Genomic DNA, 19798 nt, shown 5'->3' with positions numbered 1-19798 from the left:
AATGTTGAAGGAGTAGCCAACTGGGAGGCTTCGATACCATTGAGGAGTCTGACCGCAGGTCTGGATTCCTCGAAGGTGTTTCCGCCTCTCCGTGAACTCGAATTTTGTAATTTGTTCTGCCATCAAAGCTGGGATCGTGTGATAAGAGTGCTCCGTAGAAATTCAGCGGGATCAGAGCAATACGCGAGCGAAGTCTCATCCTATAAATCACCGGGACGATCTTTCGTCTATCTCTGGTGAAAGGCAGGCGACTCCTGGGATAAGCGAGCGTCTCCTTGTATGAAGAAAACATCCGGTAAGACAATCCAGCTCATGCCCCTCATTGGCCCCGATCGCGCCCTATTCTATTCCCAAATCTCGACATGATGTGACTCTGTCAATATCCTGTCACGCACTGTACCGTGTGACCACATGGTCGTCTCCGTTTCCGTGTTAGATGGATTGACTAACATAATCGCTGAGGATCATCGGCACAAGAAGGAACAAAATCTAGGCGAGTGACCACGTTTCATATTCGACTGCTCCCAGTCGATAAAAAAATGTGCGGAGCGATTTAACTTATGAGTTGTTACCCTGTGACGCGTTATACATATATATACATATATATATAGAAACTTTCCAATTTTTGTAGGTGCTTATTCAAATTTCAGAGTGTAATTCAATTCTCATCGTTCCTGTAGTATGTTTTAAACTCACATCGAGTCAGAAGTTCTGAATTTTTTTCAGAGCGCGTCCAGAGCGCTTGTCCTCGTTTGTGGATGAAAGTTTCTTTGGAAAGCTAGACACGTATACATTTCAGTCGTCGGTGCCGATGAGTTGGACGACGCCTTAGTATCCGAGATGCTTCGCATCGACAACCTCGGCCAGCTCTGAACGGGGCCATCTGTACACAGCGTAAGGTGTACAGAACGATGCAGCTAATCGAGCTGTATTTTTTGTTGACTTCAAACGAGTAAATATGTCTCCGCGCATACGGAGGGTCGCTGCTCGATGAACTGATCTCCGAATAGCAGCTACACTTTAAGAAGAACTCGCAGCGACCCTCGTCGCAGGAAGTTACTTTTGATCAACCAAACAGCGAGTATCAGTCCATCGAAGGCAGCCATCCTCATTGTAAGTCTTCTGTGAGACCCAAATGATTCAGTGACTTCCCGGAATGAGAATGAGTGCAGTGTATCCAGAGGAGTCCGAGAACGATCATCCAAGAATGTTTCGGAGTTGCTATTTATATTTCAATAATTGAGTGATGCATGGATGGATGATTCTTATTGAGGAAACCGAAGTATTTGAGTGTGTCCGATGGAGTTAGAAGGAACTAGCACCCATACTCTCAGGAGCCTATGGTTGCGAGAAGAGTGACTGGAATGGAAAAACCAAGACCGTAGACGCAGGATGCAAGCACGAACAGATTTTTGACCTAGCCCATATATATTATGACAATTGATAGATCAAACGACAAGAACAACAACTAATTATCGATTTCTCCGATTGTTCAAGTGAGGTATGCCACTGTCGGCATCGAACACTTGAATCGAAAACGATCGAGAAAAATCTACTCGAATGTATGTGGAATTCAGACAGTGCTCGAGCGACCACACGAGTCCTACAATGCTGGTGTGTTTTGTCTGTTATCTTGTCCAGTGACTTTTGTTAATCCGATTATGCACAAAATTAAGTTATGATTGACTTGGAAGATCTCACATAAGTCTCGGTACTCGACCGAACTTTGACCCAAACTTCCGATACGGATTACCTGTGTTGTAGGAATCACATGGAAACTTGCTCCAAACTTTTCTGTTTTGTATTGCATTCCTCCGAACTCGGAAATGTCGAGCCGGGCTTTCCCCTTCTGACGAAGGATCTTCTTGCAACTTTTTCGCGAAACTTCTGTGTGCGGCTAATTGTGGCCTGTTTGCTTGTTTTCGCCGGCACAAGTTCGTCGACTTCGTGGGTTTCGCCTCTAAGTCTGGATAGTCGAGCTCGACTTTCAAATGCTCATCAAAACCTCCAACGTATCTCGATCTCACCAGATCTCAATGTCATTGAGTATTCCAGCCTTTCGGAAGCTCGAGTCGGTCGGGAAAAGGAAGGACCGCTGGCTAGCTTTTCGAGAAGTTCCATTTGCTCCTTGACTTGGAATAAGCATTTATTGGCAATGAAACCTTGGAGATTTGCGGGAGCTCCCTCCTCCCTTTGTGTTGAAGGTTACAACAATAAAGAACATCTGTCAGTTTCAAGCAATACGTGTCTTCTCTCGCAATCATGAAGCAAAGTTAATCATAAAACAATTTCGGATGATTTACGGCTCGATCTTCCGGTCCGTGAAACGTCTCCCCCACAGACCACGGGAGAATAACTCGATAAGACAGGATCTGCAACCGGGCATGACGGGGTTGGATCGAGAATACTACTAGAACTCCGGAGCTGGCACGTGTGGAGGAGTGACGAGCTGAGAATCTGCCCTGCGACGCATGACAGATTACTCGTGAAAGTCGCGGAAAGCCTGTATTGTGGAATTCCCCAGTAAACAAGCGTCCAGAAACCGGAATCTCTTGTGAAATGTGCTTATGAGGCTCCCTCAGTTTTCACAAGCTGAATTTTCCCTCTTCCAGCGCTCTAGCTGAAATCGACGGCTTCACAAGAGAAACCAGATTGTTTTCATCCACTTTTCCGACGGCAGCAGCCTCGATCCGCAATGTTAGATACCGCGTCGCAAAGGGTACCGACGCCGGGGTTCCAAAGCCAGTCGAGTTCGCTTATCTGGCATTCGAATAGGAGCAGTGCCTCATTATCGTAACGTACATATACCCACACATATCAGACATTCTATCCGTGCTGTCATTTGAGCTCGTTAGGTCCTGAGGGAGGGATCTCATCGGTGGTTGATTGAACTTCTGTCATGGTGCTTCCCTCGTTCGAGCTCCAATAGATCGAAGAGAAGGATCAATCCGGACAGCGGATCTTGGAGTCTCAGCGGACGAAACGCCCCGCAGTCGAAGCACAGGTCGATTCGTTGAGAGCCAGGAGCCTCGGCGATTAGAGTTCGAAGAGTTCAGGGCTGGCCAATGCGTCTGTGGTACCTAAGAGCGTTCCTTCACTCCCGTCAGCAAGGACCGGAACGAATTTTCAAAGAGGAGCTCAAGAGGACGAACCTCATTCTACCCCCATCGAGTCAGTGTCAAGAATAACTTTATTTTACAGGTTGATAAGTATTGCCAGTTTTGTGGAATTCTTCGAAGAAGACGCTGTCATGGTACGGAGTAAATCGAGCTCGTTCGTGTTCCTCTGCTGTGTACTTTCCATGTAGATTCTTCTCGGCGAACGCTGAGACGTTTGAGTTTGAGATTGAATCAAAGAATCCGTCTCCCATGAGCATGGTTCTTCCTCCGTATGAGCCTTCACAGGTTCAGCAGTCATGGATCATCGTTTGGAAGTGGAGGGAAGATCGTTCCGACCTGAGGACTCTCCTGTGATCGCTGGCTTCATGGGATCCCCGGTGGATTCCGATGGATCTGAATGGTTGAATTTCGGGAACGATGGCTCTCCTATCGCTGATAGGAGCCAAGATTCGGTGTTTGACAGCATAGGATTCTCTTCGTTGAGTGAGCTCTCGCTCAAAGTTCGTGGTGATTTGCAAAGAGAGGAAGCTGTCGGATGAGAACCCAAGTTGAGCACGGCATGCCTCTCCTAGCGCGACTAGAGATCAAGATCCGACAAACCTGTGTAAGAACTCTCAGAATTTGATAGTATGCTGTCTCTGGAACTGCAAGAACTCGTTGAGCCGTAGGGCGTAGATAATGTCGATGATGAGAACGACTGCCAAGGATCGAGTTCACCATCGATTGATGAGGGCGTCAAGTCCCTGTTACCGCTAGCAGATGCCGAACCGAACGACGAACTCGACCGGCTGGCTTTTAGAGCTGCATCCCTCTCGCTGTAACTGTTATGCAAGGGGAGAAATTAGGACAGTTCTCAAGGAGCTTGCTGGTTAGGAGCTTGGAGGAGGGCGATCCGGAATTCAGCGTCCGAACGCGCTTTGAACCCTAAATCTGATCGGCACTTGGCGCCATCCCACGCGCTGTTCCTGATCAACACGACAGGGGACGATTGCTCACCAGGGCTCCTCGTTCTCGCACGTACCTCAGGACGCGGTGTGTGCAGACGATGTATTCCGGTTTCGAATTCCATTGCTGGTACGATATGTAGTAGCGGGTCTGTAGCCACACCCACTGTGAACCCTTTGTACGGAAACGATAATGGCATGATGTACCTTCGCCTGTTTGAAGCACTGCAAGGATGGGACTCCTTCTAGAACTATTCTGGGACAGCGAAGTTTGTCGAGAGAGACGGAAAAATTGACATGATGAATAAGAGGAGGAATCGAAGCTCGAGGAAACCGTGGCCGATATCACTCACGTGTACGATGACCTTGAACTATTTTCGGCAGATCATCGATATGGTAGTAATCATATCCGGATGTTCCGATTATTTCGAAGGGGAGGTATCCGATTATATCGGCAGCTCTGGGAAGAAATTGAGAATTAGGACGATATGCCTGTTACTTCATAGGTCTGTCCTCGGAAGGACTTCAGCAGCCGGATGAATTCGAAGCCCCGATAAACTTGCCGCTGACCCTGAAGCCGAGAGCATCAGGACCCGGGGATGGAAGAGCTTTTTCGCTCGGTTTCGGGTGCTGAGCCGCGAGAACTGCGTTTTATCTCCAGATTCCGCTTGCCTTGCCGAATGAATGGGTTGCGCAACGGGGAAATCATAACTCGAATAGCATCGAGGAGTTTATCTCACCTGTTGTCTAATAAAAGGAATTTCCATTCCAAACTATAGCGAGACATGAACTCCAGCGTTGTGCCATCAGGAATCATCAGTTCTCTGGATATCTGTTGAATACGCAATGGGAGCGCGATCGCCACGTAGCATGGGTGCCACGGCTCTTTACTGGACATCGAGCCGAGCCTTCCTGGAAGAGGTTTTCCCCAGACAGCTCGTAGAGCCCGATAGCCATGAGCTTGCATCACCGAATGGGCTCTACAAGCAAGCATTCAACCTCTCAGGTTGAAAATAAGCGTCCGTTGGAAAGCCCGAAGGACGTGGGACGGATCATTTAGAGACCGGAACACTCACCTCTTGCATAATTTTTGAAGTATCCAACAAATTTGAAGGGTTCGTAAACCTCCGTTCTACCAGTGGGAGTGTCCCTCAGAGGTCCCCAACGTAGATGCAGAGTCTGGTGAAAAGGACCCTATCATTGCGTCTCTGCCCTTTCGAAACTGTAACATGTTTCACCGACTCATGTTTATCCCTCGATCACTCATTACCGTTGTGAATAACAAGCTGAGATCTTTCGGGGCGACAAGGTCAGAACTTGAAGCGGTCTTCAACAGACTGTGTGCTTTAGCGTGGTCGTCTTCGTGAACGATGTTGAAAATTGCGGATCTCAAATACTGTGGAACGTAGCCCAATATGGAAGCTATCGCATCGGATACGTAGAGGATGTGTCCTTTGAAGGAAATGCAAATAGTGAAGGCGTCCTGACCCTGTGTATGGAGAATTTCGCACCTGATTGGATCATCTCAGAGAGACACAGCGACAGCTGCCGTAGCTCTTGCCGAAACAAAGGGTCAAGCTCTTTGGAGGGAACAGAGGTCCAAAATGGTGGCGCGCCCTATACTTGAGCATCACAAGAAACCCCCCTTCCTGTATATGGGCCAGTCCTTGTTTTTCGTCAAGAAACTGCGGTCGAAGCGGCACACATATCCAAGTCTAAATGATTTGGAATATATGAGTAAATAAGTTTTGAGATATTATCTAACTTCTAGCATGATGCGATTGAATTCCGACTGCGTGAGCGAGTCCGGGAACCAACTCCTATCCAGAGATTGCTCGGCTACATCGTTGGGAGGCGTATCTGAAAATTCTCAGAACATCAATTTGAGAGAAGCTGCTACACGGAACGGAAACATTTCAACTCTGCATACCGACTGTCGAGCACTCTGGAGCATCATGAATCGCAGTCAGACGGAACAGAGATATGAATGTGATCGGAAAAGAGTCCACGTGCTCACCCTTATAATTTTTCAAGTAGGCTATTGTAGCCTGCAAGACAGAGCCTTTGTCCATCTTCCTTGAGGACCTAGTCACCATGGAACTGAGCTCATTTATGAGATTGTTGAAGACGTCCCTGCGTTTCTTTTCGCTAGAATTCCGATTTTTCCTACGGGACGAGTCACTGATTATATCCGAGGAGTCATCGTGAAAAACGCGACTCGTCTCCCGCCACATCGGGAGTGACAATCGTTGTCGATGGACTGGGCGAGCTTATCCTTGCAAACAGGTTTCAATTCGTGCCGTTACCTTTTCGAATCATCGCGCTCATCCAGGTCACTGTCATCCATGCTAGAAATTCAAAGAGAATAGATTTAGTGATGAGGTTCTCCCCCTCGATGGTATTCTGAGAGAAGCTCAGAGCCCTCGCCGAATCATGTCATGCCATGCCTCGCCATTGCGCAGCCCCAGGATCTCTTAGCTTCTTCTGTCACGCGAATATATCGGTTCCTCAAACCCTAGGCAGACCCGCTGCGTAAGGAAGGCTATTCTCATGGCGCCAGCGAGCCCAGTGCTCGAGCTTGGAACCACCTACATATTCGGTAATTGAGTTTTGCGTCGAGACTGCAGTCATGCTTCGACCAACTCATGCTTGTTCGTCTAGAGTCCAGAATACTGAATCTGTGGAGTCATCGGCTTCTTGAAGGAAGTTATCGAGGAGAAGTGAAGCTCTGTTCCGATCGCGAGGGTCATACAGGGTTGGCGGGAGAAGGATCAATGGAGGAGCAGAATGAGCGTCTCCCGGCTGCAGGGGGTGTGCACGCCGCCCGATCCACCCGTATATTTCTGGGTGCATTCACCGATCTAGTTTGATAATCCCGTGTTGTTCCGGATCCATTGACCCAATGGCTACATCAGCCTAGCCATCATCATCAATCCGATCCTCCGGGGGCAGTTTCATGCTCGCTGCGGCCGAAATAGTAAGTCGCCTTGCTTTAGTCATCTCGGAAGAACTCCAGCGTTTCATAATTGCATTATTATGAGGGAGTACCATTCTCAGTAACACTTTTGGCGACCGTATCGGTTCGGATTGACGGTTGGGAGTAGTCCCCCCTCACTCTCTTTTTTGAATCATCGAAAACTTTTCACCGGAGGAGGGGAGGCGGATGGAGCAAAGTAGCCGCGCTCATCGTCGCTCAATTTCTTTACGTAAGACCCATGAGCCGAGAGAGCAATTACTGCAAGAGCTGTAGGTTGAAACGGAATATCCTTGCATAACTCGTGTTACGCTGCTCTAAGGGCCCTCAATGTTACGGAAGAGGGGACTAATCACAATGCGAGAGCGGAACCGTTTCCGACGAAATCCGCAATACCCCTCCGCTGTCATGTCGGGGAGCCGCGCTGAAGTACTATTCCCTCGGAGGTGCGTGGAATGAGCAAGGAATCTGGCTCCGAGAGGGCACGAGCGACAAGACGTTGAATTCACGTCGATCCGCCAGACCTCCCCTAATGCCCGGTATGTCGGCGCTCGCTCTCTTCCCATAAGTCAATCGAAATTTCCTCGGTTGTCCTCTCGAACTCGCGCTCGCTCTCTTCCAATAAGTCAATCGAACTTCCCTCGGTTGTCCTCTCGAACTCGCAATGGAAGCGGCAGAATGATGACGTCGCGGCGGGTAGATCGTCGTTCAGATTCTGCACATATACCCTCCGGGGCCAATTGTGAGCGTCATTTTCGAAAAATAAGATGACGTCAATCGACAATACGTTCCTTTTCCCGGCAATCAACGTATAATAATCGATGTACGTACTTGCCTAGAATGTTCGGCTCGGCGAGCCCCCCCCCCCGTCGTTGGGGAAGCCCGGAGGAATCAGGCAGTGAATCGTCTCCGACATGACGGACAAGCGGAATGGAATTCGTCCCGGAGGACGCTAGGTGCGTCAATAATCACGATGCCATGCCCATGGCGGGGAGTCGGAGAGGGGAGAGCCTCTTCAGTTCTGCATACAGGATCTCGCTACATCCGAGCTACGGTCTCGAGGACTGGAGGACTCACATCTTCGTCATTTCGCTAACTCTGGTGCAAAATCGGTCAAGAGCGGGACGAGTCAGACTTCCGGAGGGTTATCGATACCAAAAAAAAAACTTTTTCGGGCTGATCCACACAGCCAAGGTTTAACGTCCCGGGTACTGTTATTCACATTGCTTCCGAGGACGGATCCATAGAGCAAATGTACCCAGGAGGATCAAGGCCGAGTACCTGCATATTTTTCCGGCAGCAGGGATCGAACCCACACCGCCTCCCGCGCGGGTGGGTTATCGATACCAGAGCGTTCGGTGAATCAGCACTCTCGACCCGAGACCGAATTCTACGCTGCTCCCAGGGATCCGGTAGGGGGGACTTACGCTCAGCCTTTCAGAGACAAATCACCTACCTGTATTTGCGTTTATGGGATCTAGACTCAGTACTTGTCATCGTCCGACACACTGCGAGTATAGACCCGGATCTATGAGCGAATGGGTCACACTGAGTTTTGATTCGTTAAGTGCTCACAGGACAACCAACGGGAGCAGCAGGAGTGTAATATGGCTCCCGACCGGAGTTCTTCTGCTCGACGGGTTACATAAATCCAGGGGGCGCGCCATTCCGATCGGCCCGCGTCCAGGAAAGGATCAGCGCTAGTATGGATGATGAATTCCATCCGCATGATTGACGAGCTGAGAGATCTAGCCTATCTCCAACTCATCAGAACTGATTGCATCCATACGGCTTCTGTCATAGAGAAGGCGCTATAATTGTCTGTCGCTTTGCTGTGCGAAGCACGATCATCGCGAGGCGAGACCACTAAACCTTGCGGAAACCACAGGACGTAAGGAGTTGAGTGCTCGAAGGGTGTCCTCGGAATCGGGAGCTCGAGCACACAGATTGAGCTTAGAAGCAGTTCATTAACTCCCCTTTTCCGTGCTCACTTGGGATCAGTTCGCTGATGGCAGGATTGGGTGGAGAATTCGAGAGCGACTGGGCATGCAGCGAGTCGCCGTAGACTAGCGGTTCCCGACCGGATGCGATCCCAGTATGCGAGGAGGGTCCCGAGATTCGTCCCGCAGGATGTCGGAGATGTCGGATCATATGTCATACGATAATGATATGAGTTTATGAATTGCGATCAGCTTTCATGATCAGCATCCATATATGGTCAGGGGGGAGGACAGACCCCGGGAAGACCCCGACATCTTCTCCCCCGACAGGGAATGCTAAGCACGCGCCTGACTCCAAGAGAAAAAAAGTCTGGGAACCGCTGCCATAGATGAGAAATATTATGATTCCAAATTCCAACCCGCAGAATTGGCATCTCCACCGAGACGACACTTCTGGCTACCGGAAAGGTTTCGACGATGTTGACATAATCTGGGCTCAACGTCGAACACTTGTCAGACACGGTGATCAATAATGATATCTGCGTGGAAGAAATATGTCCTTCGTCTCATTTCCATGAAAAACCAACAATTTATTTGGAACGAAACGTGAAGCTTTTCAATGGATCTTTCCGCTTCGTTTTTCCCTTGGATCTTGACCGCTTCACAGGTCGAGGTTCAGCTTCAGGCTGCTCCGTTTCCTCCACACAGCTCCTTTTCCGGTTGGTGATCTGAAGAGGTAATTCTCGCATTTTTAGCCTGGAAACATTCGATATATTATAAAGCCTCGTAATATTTGATCGATGGAGTGAATTATGTTCGCTTAGAGACAAACAGGGCATTAGTGCTCCTCGATTTAGGTGAGGAGGGACTCATCGAGGGCCTACCTGCATGATCCGTTGCAGAGTGGGTGGCACAATATATTCGGGCACATGTTTCAAACTTGTGTGCTTGGCACCCTTGGTACGCAAAGCACGGTCATGGCGGAGCAGCGAGGTCTCTCTGGGGTTACTTTCGAAGAAGGTTTTCAATTTCTCACTATTCAGCATTTCCTAGAACATGGAGGAGATGGATATTCGTCAAGGGACGGGAAATTTGAGCACGAAAGTCGGAACGCAGAGTCGCGATTGGTATTTTACCTCTTTGATGTCTCTGAGCCGTGCATCCCTGATTACTTTCTTCTGAAGGGAATTCAGTGCCGTTTGAGCTCTATATTTGAATCCCTCGATCTCATCGATTTTGAATCGATACGGTTTGAACATGTTCTTCTTCTCGGCAATCATCCGAGCTTCAACTTCCTGAAACGCGTCAATTGGGGAACACAGGATCTTTCCCGAAGTCAGATGCCGATATGTCCCCATCCTCTTGATAATTCACTCCCAACCTTGTAAATGGGCATTTCTCGAACTGATACGAAGTTCAACGCCGTCCCTTTGTTGCCAGCTCGAGCGGTCCGTCCAACCCTATGAACATAAGCTTCCACGCTCGGGGGAAATTCGAGGTTGATTACATTGGAGACGAATTGGAAATCGAGACCACGACTCGCCGCGAATTCCCCCTCGTTTTGCCTCTGTTTGGACCCTGAGAAAAATCGATATCATGAGACCTCCCTTGCGCTCTCGGGACCTGCCAGAATCGTTGCATTGAATCTTTTGGTTTTTCGCTATACAACCGACGGCTGGAAAATAAGTGGACTCGTGCCGCCCGAGGTACCTTTCTTCTTCTTTGATTTCTGTGAGGCTTCCAGGTTACTGTCGTCCGTAACAACGATCACATCGTAACGTCCCTCGTTGAATCTATCGATCACCACCTGAAATTGAAGGAGCACACTCAGATAGGAGCGAGGGAACAACTTTGTTCCTTAACTCTGGCACCTGGAAGCCCTTCGTGGCTCGGGTCGGAGTTCAGTTTAGGAAGGCAAATTATCCTCGAAAATCCATCGATAAGGGTACCTGTCGTGAGGAAAGAGGCAGTTCGCTATTCAGCACGCAACTCCGCACCGCGAACTGGTCCAAGAATAGCTTTGTGCGATATCCCCGGTCGACCGAATTCAGAAAGATGAGAGTTTTTCCTGCAAGAAAGAAGCATTTTTTTCTAGAGGAATCCTTTTCGCAGCTCTGTGATCGTTGGATCATCTTCGTTACAGGAAAATTATTCTGTCGGCACTCGCTCGACATTCGTCGTTCCGGACCGCACGGTCGAAAGAAGTATTCGAATGCCTTGAATCCCGCCCTAGTACGGACCCTTGATCAATTTCAGCTGGAACAGAGCAGCCAGGATAGCATGCTTGTCGAGCTCCTCGCATTTCACCACATATTGAGTCAATCCTTCATTGTCGGTCAGCGAGTTCTCATCTAGACGGAGCGTGATTGGATTATGGAGGACAAGCCTGCAATAGGATATGACTGATAATGACTGTCGTCTCCCTTTGTATCATTCATACATCGAGGTTAGTATGGGAAGCCTACGGAGTTGAGGAATTGAAGTTCGGGCTCAACCTACCTCTTCAAGGATAGGACGTCCTCATTGAGGGTCGCAGAGGAGACGATTGCTTGGTATATCGGTGGAAGCTGTTTCAGCAACTGCTCGGTGTCCTTCTCTTGTCCGAATGTGAAAACAAGATCTGCTTCGTCAACCATCAGAATTTTCAAGGAGCTCACATCCAGATTCCCTGAGAAGAGAACATTCGTTCATAACGGAGAGAACAAAACGGGATCGCTCCGTCACGGGGCGGAGATGATCGAAGGTAGGCCGATTCGGGACATTGCTCGGATGCACCTTACCGGCCTTGATATGAGCCAGGATCCGAGAGGGGGTACCGACAACGACGTCAGGTTTCTCGAGGAGTTGCGGTCGAAGGACCGACAATTGAACATGCTCAGCGACGTCGACAACCTGTACCAGCCCGCCACAACACTGACCGAGCGCAACGAAGTGCCTAGGAGGTGCAAACCACGTTTAGCGGAGAATTCTAATACGAGTAGATTGCCAAAACGCGGAGGAGTATTTTCTGAGACATATAAATCCAGTCGTTCAGGGTTCGGATGATCGACGAATTTCCTACCGGCAAATTTGTTTGCAGAGCTCTTTGCTTGGAGCCAGGACCAAGACTGTGACATTCTGGCTGGAACCTTGTGCTTTCGCTTCCAACACCTGGATAATCGTTAGATGATCATTAAGGACAGGGCAACGATGCCATAACGGAGTCCGCACGCATGCGGACTATTTTCACGGTTTCCGAATGGATATGTCGGGGACTACTCATTTTACTCAGAAGGACCACTCAGACTAGGGTGTACGGTAAGCAATAATCCAACGAGATGGAGACTCACTTTTTGTATCGCCGGCACTGCAAATCCCGCCGTTTTCCCGGAGCCTGTCCGAGCTCTGGCGAGTATGTCTTTGCCTGGAATTCAATTCGCACTGTCAGTGAGAGTCTCCACGGCCCGCCTATCGTCGAGGATGCCTCCAATGTTTTCTGAATTCGGCGCATGGCTCTCACCTTTCAGTGCGAAAGGTATAGCCTGTTCCTGTATCGGCGTCGGCTGCTTCCACCCAAGTCGAGCGATAGCTTTCACAATGCGCTCGTCCAGTCCCATCTCGTGGAACTGGATAATGCGCTCTTCGTCCGGCGGCATATCGGAGGAATCTGCGGAGAATTGTACGCATCAACCTCGTATTTCACCCACTGAAGTGTCGACGGAGGGATTTCGCACTCTTCGAATATTCCTCCGAAAATCGCTCGTACTCTTGCTCACCTGTGAAGAGAAATTCAGACCTCACGCGATGGCCGTTCTAGACAGTTTTTCGCAGCGATCTCGACTTACTAGGCGAGCATCAGATTAAAAACACTATAGGCCGCTGCACACTCCACACCACGTGTGTTTACAAGAAGCGAGGGAAGTAGCAGCGATTAACACAATGTCAACAAACGGGAACTGGATCCGCCTCACTGACGCACCGAGGGAATGTCTCGATTACGAATCGATGGAAAGAGCAATTCCGCGGACTCGCTCTGGAAAGTTCGAGAATTCGAGGGGTTCATCACCTGAAGATCGAGCTTTCCCGGGTATTATCGTTCCCGCCTCAGCGGCATCGTTGCTGGGTAGCGAGCGCCCTCGAACGGCTCGTCTGCGTTCTGCAACGGGAGAGGGAAGTAGCAGCTGCCGCCGCAGCACTAAACTGGGCAGCCTGTCACGAGACCTGGAGCCTACACAGCCCGTAGTTGGCGAAAGCGGAGAATACGTGAGTGCACAGAGAAAATCGGAACCGGAAGCGGATCCTCTTCGGCTACGCGGAATTCGTGCGGATCTAGTACGAGTCTAAGATGAAGATTCTGCTCCTCGTCGCATCGGTGGTCGCCGTTTCCTACGGCCACAGTCCTGTCCTGCTATGGCCAGCGGAAGAGTGAGTAGAGAATCAGAGTTTTCCCACCAATGAAACCAGTTCTTGCTTGATTTTTGGAGATCGATCCTTTACCGATCGGTCCGTCTCATCTTCAATGACCGGGAGAACTCGCAGAATCGACGGTTTCGACTGGACCGATCTTCGAATCATACACTGTGTGCGGTGGGAGAGATTTGACATTGATGGGCCTGTGCTGTCCTCTCAAGCTTCCAAGAGATCCCCGAGCGACAATCCGCGTAATTCTCATGTGACAGCGACATCGAAGTCGGTGACTTTCTCGTGATGATCATCCCTTCGGGAAAAGCGGGGTTACTCGGCAGCCTTACATAAGGCTCTTGTCAGCTGATGGATCACGAGATCTCGAGATCACGTTGACTTTGTCGAGGAGAGATTCTGAGTAGGAATTCAAATCTTGTATGAGCTGAGCTCGTGAAAAGAAAGCGAAGAGAAGACCTGCAGCTCGCGAGAGATGCCCTCCCGGGTGAAGGGACGGACGACCAGATGGGAGCGCTCATCGGGGAGGTCTCCATGCTTCGCCAGGCTGACCGAGCGGCTCTCAAGGGGTCAGGGGGAATTCAGATAGATTTTCGAACCAGAAGTCCTCCCATCGGAGTCAGATCGGAGCGCTGCGCACACCGAATGGGAATGGAGCCTGCTTTGAAATTTCAGGTTCAAAATCCCTGAAACACACTCCGTGCTCGACATGATGGACGTAGAGGATTTCCAGAAGCTATTCGAAGGGAAAAAAATTGTTGTCTTCCACAAGAGAACAGTAAGTTTCCTCCCCCACCACTACAATCCTCGAGGAAGATCTCGATCGAGCGATCGCCAAGACTATTCGTATGGAAAACGGGCATGCGACATCTTCGTTCTTGACCACAGAAACGAGCAGATTCGAACATGAGATTCTTTGCAGTTCAATTTAGAAGAAGTGTCTTACCCGAAGAAGCCATTGACCTACCTCCGGAATGTGGATGCCATCGCACTTCAAGGCGTCAAGTCGATTCACAGATTTGTTGGAGGATTGACATCATCGGACAATCTCAAATTTGTGCGACTGTCTGACGGGGATGTGGATGAACAACAAGAAGAAATCGAGAAAGCTATGAAGGCGAATCCAGGCTTCGCGGCTGTTCTCGTTGGCTCAGGTGAACCCACCCTCCGCAGCTCACTGTGCCCCGGCTCGGGCTCCGAGGATCACTTCTATCGTTCCGGGAGATTCGTCAAACAATACAATCATCTGAACTCGCTAATTCCAATTCCAGGCTCTCATCGCAGTCGCCGTCAAGCTGAGTCCGACACTTTCGCATGCAGAACCGACAACGATGCAATCTGTATGGCCTACGTTGGAGCCATCAAGATAAAAGTGAGCGTTGGGTCCTGATCGCTCCGATTGCTTTGTTTCCTTGAGCGGGTGGATGATGACAGTCGATGGTTTTCCTCAATGGAACGAAAATTTCAGGCCGAGAAAGAAACCGAGGGAAAGTGTTCGATCATCTGCAATGAAAACGACACGATCGTCACCATCGAGGGGGAGGCGACTGCAATCAAGCTCAGTGTCTCTGTGGATGCGAACAAAGACGGCTACTCTCTGAATGTCGACAACAAAGCATATCGAGTCGATTCTGACACGACTTGGGCACCTATGGACTTCTCTTATTCGTGTGGTTCGCTCGTACTCGCTCCCAAGCCTAGGAAGAAGGGACCCATCGTGAGTACCAATCATTATCAACGACATTCAAGAAATTGTTGCCGAGTCTGAAAGTTTCCCCTGCTCGTTTCCAGATAACACTGAAGAAATTCCAAGTGTATCCCAGGAGCGTCAAAGACAAAGACGGAAAACCAACGGGGATCTTCCCTGATTCATATGATTGCGCCACGTGGTTCACCCCCGCTCTCTGGATGGGTACCTCAGTGGCTCTATTTTATATTTTCCTCCTGTTCGGTGCCGTGATATTCCTGCTCGACGTGAAAACGAACGACCGTTTCGATGACCCGAAAGGAAAAACGATCACCGTTAATGTAGCTGAGTAATATATGAGTTGAGAGATTGGTAGATTTCCAAAGTTAAAGGAATGTATGACAGCTGCTCTGCTTGACTGGGAATAATCGGATTTCGAGCGGGTTTCTAGTTCTTTTTTTTTGCCGCTCAGTGTCCCGATCAGAATAAATCCAGATTTCACGAGGGAGCTTCTGGCTGATCTTTGCCTCATGGTTGCTATTTGGCTTAAAATCACCTGATGCTCCCTATGGCCACAGGATCCTGTGTGCTCGAGCATCGCGGGCAGATCACTCGAGTCAGGCAGCGAGAAATCCTCATCTGAAAAATCGTTGAGGGGGGAATCGCCCGATCCCAAGCCTCGTGAATGATTCCTACGTCATCCTCCACCCATCATCGATCCGCGAACCTTCGCTGAAGGTAGAGGGAGCTTCGAGTCTTACGTCCGAATTCGATTCGCAGTGCGGGGAGATCCCGGAAACGTTATGAGAACGATTGGGAGTTGATAGAGGAGGTCAAGTTCTGGACAAGGGAGAAAGTCTGTGTTCCTCAAGTTTCCTGAGCGACATTCTCGTCTAGGAGGGAGCGTTGGAAATTGTCGCGTCGGTTCCTGTAAAAAGACGAGAGCCCCGATGCGCCATCTCGAAGCTCAAAGCTTCGCAATTGTTTTTCGATTCCCCAGGAGGAGTGGAGGCGACTCTAGTGCGATGAATGCCTGAATTGCCTCCACGAGAGTTTGTCGCATGATCTTTATTTACATACATCAAACCACTCAGTAGTCATACTGTGCGTGAAAAAGCCGTTGCTTCCGTGGTGGAATTAAACACGGAACATGTAGATTCAAGGGACGACGGAATGATGACGGTCAGCGTCTCGGGTTGACCACGGAAGGCGAATCGATGACGGATGGGACTTCCGATGGGTAGGGGGGATTTCACATTCCGCATGAGTATTGCATAGATCCTGAGTTCCTGTATTGCGGACAAGGATTGCCAGAACTGCTCCAATAACTGCCTGAAAACCGAGACAAGGAGCTCCAATCAGCTTGGATAATCACAGCATTCTTTCGACATAAACACGGAATATCCCGTCCCGAGCTCGGCCTTGGTAAATGGGCTCTGATTCCCAATTCAGTGGAGGAACGATCCCGAATCTTGGCTGATGAGAGATTCCTCGCCAACAGCGGGGAAGAAGATTCCGGAGCTAGATGTTTCAAAGAGAATCAGAGCCAGCAATCGTTCAATGCGTGACTCACCTGAGGAGAAATCCATGGGCGAGACTTTCCGCGAGCCCGGATAGACCTGAGGTGCAGCGAGGAACAACTCCTGCTGCATCCTGTAGTCTGCAGGAGCTGCCGGCAGCGAATGGGACTGTTGCTGCTGCTGGGCGGCTGATAATCCTTGGAAATCAAACTTATACGCGTAACGTTTCCCGTGAACCTTGGACATTATGTTTTTGTCATAATAATATCTGAAAAAGAAAACCCCGATCCCTGATCGAAAGACACGAATGTGTATTTTTTTCCGCAGAAACCAGCAAAAGCTCAAGGGGTTCCAATCGGAAAGCCAAATCACCTCAGTGCCCTAGACAATTTATCATAGTTCATGTTTGGCTTTGATTTCCTCTCTCCCCAGCGTCTGGCCACTTCATCTGGATCGACAAGTTTGAACTCTCCGTTCTGACCTTCCCAGGCTATACAGTGGTTGTCCGCTGAGTTGGATAACAGTTCGAGGAGGAATTGCCACAGCTGGATTTGTCCACCGGAGGGAGAACCTGCAAAATATAATGAGGAGATTCATACGCTTCAAATTATCGATTTTTGGGAAGCGAAAGGCTCTCCCGACTCAAGATGGACGCCTTCTCATACAGGCCTCCGACAGGGGCACGGTACCCGCCGATGAAGAGGGTTGGGTGGACGCAAACGATCATCTTCGATTGGGACAGCCCAATCGAAATGGGAAGAGAGCCCACCCAAAGGAGGACTGTGACGACTCCGAACGATGAAGAAATGTTGCGATTTTGGAATAAGCGTATATTATTAGAGCCGTTCGACGAATTCATCCGAATACGATGGCTGCCTTCATTGGGGAGAGACTCTGACGCAACAGAAACCTGCCTGGGTACTGGAGATCGGGTCGCACCGAGGATATAATAGACTGTGTGAGAGAGCCTCAGAACGACCGGCTGACCCGAAGTTATCCTTTGAATACTTTTAGCAAATCCCCCATTGTGCAGGCTTATCTCGCCAGCTCTGATAGGTGTTCCTGATGGAATACCTAATGAGGAAATGCCGTTATCAGTGGCCTGCTATCAAATCACATATGCACGACGTGACATCTATATCTCGACCAGCCGCCTTCCTCCCCGAACAGACGGTCAGAGGGAGCGGGAAGGCAAACATTGGAATGATCATTCATTCATTCCCTCCTCTCTCGTAGGAGAAGGACGCCGAGGCCTAGTTTTCCTCAGACGTCCAGAATTCGCTGTGACGAGAAGGATCTACCACAGGAATAATAATTATCCCACCGAAATGGATATTCGAACGCATGACTTAGGGAGCGCCGAGATGCGCTCCTCGGCGCGAGGTAGAAACGCAGTGTCGCACCGCGCGTCCCGAGCCTCGACATCGTCTCGGGTCGACGGTGTGTCTCACACCTCACACCACTGGGTTAGTGTTGATGATTTCAATGATGGCCGGGACGACGGCGGCGACGGTGGCGATGATGGTCGTGGCGACGACTACATCCTGACTTCTCCCAGCCGAAAGTGTCTCCTAGCTCAGCAGGGCCTTCTTGATCCGGGATTACTCTCAACGCCGGCGTTGTGCCACTATTCGCTCACGCCCTCTCACTTCAAGCTCCTGACTTGACTTCTTTTGCCTGCTTGCCAGCGAAGGCTCACTCTTGCGTTCCCTCTCATAAATAGCGCTGGTCACAGCGGGATAACACATTAAGAGAGTGCCTGTCACTTAGGGGATCGGCTCTCTTGAATCTTAAGCTGAATCCACGTATGAGATAGGAGTGCCGATTCCCGGGCTCCTTTGGCGAGAATACGCTCGTCAAGCGAGAGAATCCCAGCGTTGTATGTATAGGTGAAAAAGAGGAACGAAAAAGGAATTCGAGAACTAGCCATCCGATATGAGATGCAATCGTCGTCTAATAATTCGCAACTGAAACCAGAAACTCGCTCATGGTTGACGCTGGACAATTTTGCGTGATTTCTTGGCCCAGTTGCGGATTCTCGGAGCTCAAATGTTTTGTAAAGTCTTTAGCTCTCTTTTTGCACGAGCCACCTAATAATTTTTCCAAAAAAATCGGAAGGGAATCTCTTGCAGGTAACTTCAACTTCGTCGAAATCACGGGAGAGCGGACTTATGTAGGTTGAATGCAGAAACTCCATCCCGCGTCGGATAGATTTTCCATCATATTAGATTAGAGCGCCGCGTAGCTCGCGGAGAACTGCGGTTGAGACTCCGGGGGAAATGATCGTTATTCGCGCGGCCACCAGGGAAAACTGCTCCAATAATACGCGCATAAGATTGCTTCTCGTGAGCGATTCCGATGCTTCGACGAAGTTACGGCACATGCACGCCTGATGCATTTTTCCATGACGTGTGGATCACTATCGACTTGAGCTCGATCGGATAGATATTCCGTGTTCCCCTCTAGAGGGTTACAAGCATCGCTTCTCAGGTGCCTTAGTCGCTCACGGGATAGTTCCCTCAAAGCAGGGTCATCCCTACCACGATCTTTTTAATAAGAATCGGCTTTGACGATTCTATGGTGGGCAGTCTAGTAGTTTCCGATCTCTGATTCCCCGCCGCTCTGCTGATCACCAAGTGGATCATCAGAGGTCAAACGTTTTGCCTTCTGTGAGCGCGATGTCTGGCAGGTCAGGGAGCGAGCTGATCTCGCCAAGGGCATGATATGTTGGCCCCTGATCTGTGATCGGAAACTCGAGCTCCTCCACGGCGCATTGAGTCTGAGCTAGCTCACGGCCTTCCGCTTTCCGAGCGGATTCTATATCTCCTGAAACTTCTCAGTCAGAGCTCATTCCGATGCATCTCACGCAGCCAGGATGCTCCTGATTCCACTGCCTACACATTCGATGAAAACCTTCGAATATAAGGGAACTCGTCGATCTCTGGCCGCTCTCTTTCTGAAGGGGCGATCCTCCTCAATGTACTCAACGAATTCGAAAATTATGCCGGGGCAGGCCTTAGTCTCCAGCCCAGAGTCAGTACAGCGTTCAACGAAAGGTAGGCAGGCAATGTTTCAGGAAGCGCTCCGGGATTTCTGAGGACAAATGAGTATCGGATTTTTTTTTTTGTGATGAAACGTTGTCCCAGAGGCGAAGAAACCTTTCGCCTCAACTATCCTCTTATCTAGCCCCACAGGCAGTGGCGTACCCAGGGGGGG

The 19798-nt window shown here is 49.7% G+C and overlaps 4 protein-coding genes across 4 annotated transcripts in view; 1 reads left to right on the top strand and 3 right to left on the bottom strand.

Moving 5' to 3' along the window:
• Positions 1-4088: 4088 nt before the first annotated feature.
• Positions 4089-6410, bottom strand: LOC100900259 (circadian locomoter output cycles protein kaput-like). The gene is made up of 8 exons (XM_029111436.1): positions 6370-6410; positions 6081-6229; positions 5829-5923; positions 5334-5552; positions 5140-5242; positions 4804-4975; positions 4417-4523; positions 4089-4288 (listed from the first exon to the last, which is right to left on the bottom strand). Exons 1-8 carry the CDS (start codon positions 6408-6410, stop codon positions 4089-4091), a joined length of 1086 nt encoding a protein of 361 aa, XP_028967269.1.
• Positions 6411-9552: 3142 nt separating this feature from the next.
• On the bottom strand, positions 9553-12853 carry Ddx56 (putative ATP-dependent RNA helicase DDX56). Its single transcript, XM_003743140.2, has 13 exons — positions 12733-12853; positions 12477-12623; positions 12307-12380; positions 12039-12127; positions 11758-11912; positions 11477-11645; positions 11218-11363; positions 10927-11045; positions 10688-10784; positions 10359-10555; positions 10114-10272; positions 9862-10026; positions 9553-9705 (listed from the first exon to the last, which is right to left on the bottom strand). The coding sequence occupies exons 2-13, from the start codon at positions 12610-12612 to the stop codon at positions 9568-9570; spliced, it is 1644 nt and encodes a 547-aa protein (XP_003743188.2). The 5' UTR covers positions 12613-12623; positions 12733-12853; the 3' UTR covers positions 9553-9567.
• Positions 12854-13153: 300 nt separating this feature from the next.
• Positions 13154-15561, top strand: VhaAC45 (Vacuolar H[+] ATPase AC45 accessory subunit). Its single transcript, XM_003743141.2, has 6 exons — positions 13154-13381; positions 14051-14153; positions 14298-14529; positions 14647-14747; positions 14844-15092; positions 15167-15561. Exons 1-6 carry the CDS (start codon positions 13302-13304, stop codon positions 15413-15415), a joined length of 1014 nt encoding a protein of 337 aa, XP_003743189.1. The 5' UTR covers positions 13154-13301; the 3' UTR covers positions 15416-15561.
• Positions 15562-16314: 753 nt separating this feature from the next.
• LOC108864243 (protein C-ets-2-like) overlaps positions 16315-19798 on the bottom strand; it is a 5974-nt gene continuing 2490 nt past the window's right edge. The window contains exons 2-4 of the mRNA XM_018639463.1: positions 16955-17153; positions 16636-16850; positions 16315-16394 (exon numbers count right to left, since the gene is read on the bottom strand). Of these exons, the coding sequence (XP_018494979.1) occupies positions 16315-16394; positions 16636-16850; positions 16955-17153 (494 nt within the window). The remainder of the gene's footprint in view (positions 16395-16635; positions 16851-16954; positions 17154-19798) is intronic.

The sequence above is a fragment of the Galendromus occidentalis genome, unplaced genomic scaffold, assembly GCF_000255335.2.
Source record: "Galendromus occidentalis unplaced genomic scaffold, Mocc_1.1 scf7180000077440, whole genome shotgun sequence".
Taxonomy (NCBI): Eukaryota; Metazoa; Arthropoda; class Arachnida; order Mesostigmata; family Phytoseiidae; genus Galendromus; species Galendromus occidentalis.
The sequence above is the reverse complement of the archived record's forward strand: the minus strand, read 5'-3'. Positions and strand labels throughout refer to the sequence as shown.

Excerpts from the sequence above, each read along its gene's own strand:
- Ddx56 (XM_003743140.2), bottom strand. The coding sequence starts at position 12,612 with ATGCCGCCGGACGAAGAGCGCATTATCCAGTTCCACGAGATGGGACTG. Across the intron at positions 11,913-12,038 it reads CTCTGCAAACAAATTTGCCG|GCACTTCGTTGCGCTCGGTC; the intron begins GTAGGAAATTCG and ends TGCACCTCCTAG. Across the intron at positions 11,046-11,217 it reads CCAGCTGAAATTGATCAAGG|GAAAAACTCTCATCTTTCTG; the intron begins GTCCGTACTAGG and ends TCTTTCTTGCAG.
- VhaAC45 (XM_003743141.2), top strand. The coding sequence starts at position 13,302 with ATGAAGATTCTGCTCCTCGTCGCATCGGTGGTCGCCGTTTCCTACGGC. Across the intron at positions 13,382-14,050 it reads CTGCTATGGCCAGCGGAAGA|GTTCAAAATCCCTGAAACAC; the intron begins GTGAGTAGAGAA and ends TTGAAATTTCAG. Across the intron at positions 14,748-14,843 it reads TTGGAGCCATCAAGATAAAA|GCCGAGAAAGAAACCGAGGG; the intron begins GTGAGCGTTGGG and ends CGAAAATTTCAG.
- LOC100900259 (XM_029111436.1), bottom strand. The coding sequence starts at position 6,410 with ATGGATGACAGTGACCTGGATGAGCGCGATGATTCGAAAAG. Across the intron at positions 5,243-5,333 it reads TCAGCTTGTTATTCACAACG|ACTCTGCATCTACGTTGGGG; the intron begins GTAATGAGTGAT and ends CCTTTTCACCAG. Across the intron at positions 4,524-4,803 it reads TTCCTTTTATTAGACAACAG|AGCTGCCGATATAATCGGAT; the intron begins GTGAGATAAACT and ends ATTTCTTCCCAG.